Source organism: Malaclemys terrapin, chromosome 8 (assembly GCF_027887155.1).
Source record: "Malaclemys terrapin pileata isolate rMalTer1 chromosome 8, rMalTer1.hap1, whole genome shotgun sequence".
Taxonomy (NCBI): Eukaryota; Metazoa; Chordata; order Testudines; family Emydidae; genus Malaclemys; species Malaclemys terrapin.
The window spans coordinates 95,685,223-95,688,638 of record NC_071512.1 but is presented as its reverse complement, the minus strand read 5'-3'; the positions used below and the strand labels follow the sequence as shown (position 1 = coordinate 95,688,638).

Here is a 3,416-nt window from a genome sequence, read left to right as displayed (position 1 = left end):
TACTTTGTTAATGCACACCGTTTTCTTTAATACTGTTTTTGCGGGAATTTTTTAAAACTGGGACGCAGACTGTGGTGCGGAGCGGGTGTAGTGTAGTGACGCGAATGAAGCTTCTAAACTCAAGGATTGACAGGCTCCGCTGCGGTGGGATGGTTGTTTCAACGGAGCCTGTCACCCCTCCTGATCGGGACTGTGTGTATGGGGGGGCTATGTGACTTTGTGGCAGGGGGAGGACGGTTACAGATCCCCTGCTGCGTGGCTCTGTGATCCTGCATAAGGACCGCCGCTTAAGATCTGTAACTGCCCTCCCCCGCCACAAAGTCACAGAGCAACACCCCCCCCACCACATAACATGAAAACAACCTCCCAGACTAACCAGGGTAACTAGTCACTGCATCACTGCACTGTGTATGTGCCCTGCTGCTGTGCCTGCCCCCGCCTATGTACCCTGCCAAAGGTGACTGTCCTGTCCAATTACCAACCCCCTTTCCCCTCCTCCTCCAAAAGAACATGATTGAAACAGTAGTTAACAGAAACGTATTTTTTATTATCAACTACACATGGAAGTGGGAGGTGAAACTTGGACGGGGGCTTGTGTCAGGCGGGAAGGAAAGAACTTTTCAAGTTTTGGGGAATGAGAGCCTTCTGCTACTAGAGCTCTCTGCAGGGGTGGAGTGAGAGTTAGCAGGGTCTCTGCCGCCTCTCCTTCTTTGCACTTTGGGTGAGATGGGTATGGGACTTGGTGGCGGGGGAGGGCGGTTAGAGATGGACTGCAGCGGGGCTCTGTCCTCCTGCCTCCGTTCCTGCAGAACATCCACAAGGCGCCGGAGCGTGTCTGTTTGCTCCCTCAGTAGTCCAAGCAGCGTTTGAGTCGCCTGCTGGTCTTCCTGCCGCCACCTCTCCTCCCGATCCATGTTTGCTTGCTGCATTTGGGTCAATTTCTCCTGCCACTGGGTCTGCTGTGCTGCCTGGGCTTGGGAACAGGCCATAAGTTCAGAGAACATGTCCTCCCGTGTCCTCTTCTTCCTATGCCTAATCTTCGCTAGCCTCTGGGAGTGTGATGCCAGGCTACGTTGTGAGACAGTCGCAGATGTGGCTGTGGGAATGGGAAAAAGGGAGTGAATTCCTCAGAAAGATAAATGTAGTTGTGAACAAAGAACATAGTCTTTCTCTGTGAACAAGACCATGCACAGCACCTATCACATGCGCACTCAGCACAAGGTCGAATTCTCAGCCTTCGCATTCAGTGCCTGGGGTCTTCCACAGCACATTTGAGAAGCGGGGCAGCACAACGGAATTTCTGTTGCAGGTAGACATGGTAAGCCGTAGACTTGTGGCAGTTTAAAACTTTTATATTACCACTGGCCTCATTTCACATTTAAAGCAATGTCAGTCCCTGCTGCCAGCAATCCGGCAAGCGGGAACTCTGCCCCTGTCCCACCCCCTCGCGGCTGTCCCCAGGAACGATCCTTTTCGGCAGCCCCTCTCCCGCCTCCACCGCGTGGCTGCAAACCAGCGGTTACAGTTCTGTAAAGGAACGAGCAAGCAGTCCCAACACTAACATTCCCCTACCTAATTCAAAGCAGGTCACCATGGGCGACATCACCCTGATGAGGATCTCTGACAGCGAGAGAGAGAGAATGCTCCGGGAAAGCCTCCAAAGACCAGGGCCGTATGCCGCCCTGCTGTGCAGAGCAATGATTCCCGAGTACTTGATAGTCTCGTGGCGCAGCAACGTGTCGTACTTCGGAGGACCCAATAAGGCCGCTCTCCCCAGGAACCTCATGCAACGGCTTTCCAATTACCTCCAGGAGAGCTTCATCGAGATGTCCCGGGAGGATTACTGCTCTATCCCTGCACATATAGACCGCATTTTACTCTAGCTGCAGTAGCAGGGAATAAACAGTAGAGCGGCTTGGGCAGGACAATCATGGAAAACCGGACATTGCTAGATTTTTTTTCAAAACTTGCACTGCCCATGACTGAACCGTTAAGTGCCTAGGGCAAAGTAATCATGAACAACCCATTCTTTTTAATTGTTAATATTCCTGTTCTGTTAAAAATAAATGTTTAGATGTTTACAACACTTACTGGCTGATCCTTCCCCAGATTCTGTGTCCGGGGTAACGGCTGGGGACGCTTCGTAGGGGATCTCTGTAAGGGTGATGAAGAGATCCTGGCTGTCGGGGAAATCAGCGTTGTGAGCGCTGCCGACTGCCTCGCCCTCCTCATCTCCTTCCTCATCTTCCCCGTCCGCTAACATGTCCGAGGAACCGGCCGTGGACAATATCCCATCCTCAGAGTCCACGGTCAGTGGTGGGGTAGTGGTGGCGGCCGCACCGAGGATGGAATGCAGTGCCTCGTAGAAACGGGATGTCTGGGGATGGGATCCGGAGCGTCCGTTTGCCTCTTTGGTCTTCTGGTAGCCTTGTCTCAGCTCCTTGATTTTCACGCGGCACTGCGTTGCATCCCAGCTGTATCCTCTCTCTGACATGTCTTTTGAGATCTTCTCATAGATCTTTGCATTCCGTTTCTTGGAGCGCAGCTCAGAAAGCACGGACTCATCGCCCCACACAGCGATGAGATCCAAGACTTCCCGATCAGTCCATGCTGGGGCCCTCTTTCTATTCACAGACTGCACGGCCATCACTGCTGGAGAGCTCTGCATCGTTGCCAGTGCTGCTGTGATCGCCACGGTGTCCAGACAGGAAATGAGATTCAAACTGGCCAGACAGGAAAAGGAATTCAAATTCAAATTTTCCCGGGGCTTTTCCTGTGTGGCTGGTCAGAGCATCCGAGCTCGTACTGCTGTCCAGAGCGTCAACAGAGTGGTGCACTGTGGGATAGCTCCCGGAGCTATTAGCGTTGATTTCCATCCACACCTAGCCTAATTCGACATGGCCATGTCGAATTTAGCGCTACTCCCCTCGTCGGGGAGGAGTACAGAAGTCGAATTAAAGAGACCTCTATGTTGAACTAAATAGCATCGCAGTGTGGACGGGTGCAGGGTTAATTCGATGTAATGGCGCTAACTTCGACATAAACGCCTAGTGTAGACCAGGCCTAAGAGGGTGGTGAAGCACTGGAGTGGGTTACCTAGGGAAGTGGTGGAATTCCTGGCTGGGAATATTTAGTTGGTGTTGGTCTTGCTTTGAGCATGGGGTTGGACTAGATGACCTCCTGAGGTCCCTTCCAACCCTGATATTCTATGATTTATAGCCAGATCTTCAAAGGTATTCAGTGGGAGTTAAGTGCCCAAATACCTTTGAATATCTAATTTAGGCCCCCAAGTTGAAGCAGTTTGGCCTCTCTTCACATACTTCTGCATTTCAGTAAGGCAGAGGAACTTCTCTCTCACACACTCAGCAAATAAGATATTTTTTGCATAGTAAAGCCCTCTAGTCCGTGTGTGAAGA

At 51.7% G+C, this 3,416-nt stretch overlaps 1 protein-coding gene across 1 annotated transcript; it reads right to left on the bottom strand.

Moving 5' to 3' along the window:
- Window positions 1-526: 526 nt before the first annotated feature.
- Window positions 527-2,839, bottom strand: LOC128842333 (uncharacterized). The gene is made up of 2 exons (XM_054038266.1): window positions 2,092-2,839; window positions 527-1,096 (listed from the first exon to the last, which is right to left on the bottom strand). The coding sequence occupies exons 1-2, from the start codon at window positions 2,666-2,668 to the stop codon at window positions 621-623; spliced, it is 1,053 nt and encodes a 350-aa protein (XP_053894241.1). The 5' UTR covers window positions 2,669-2,839; the 3' UTR covers window positions 527-620.
- Between the last annotated feature and the right edge of the window lie 577 nt (window positions 2,840-3,416).

What these genes read in the sequence shown, in the direction of transcription:
- LOC128842333 (XM_054038266.1), bottom strand. Translation starts at nt 2,668, where the DNA reads ATGCAGAGCTCTCCAGCAGTGATGGCCGTGCAGTCTGTGAATAGAAAG. An exon ending in ATCTGGGGAAGGATCAGCCA is followed by an intron (nt 1,097 to 2,091) that starts GTAAGTGTTGTA and finishes CCATTCCCACAG; the next exon opens with CCACATCTGCGACTGTCTCA.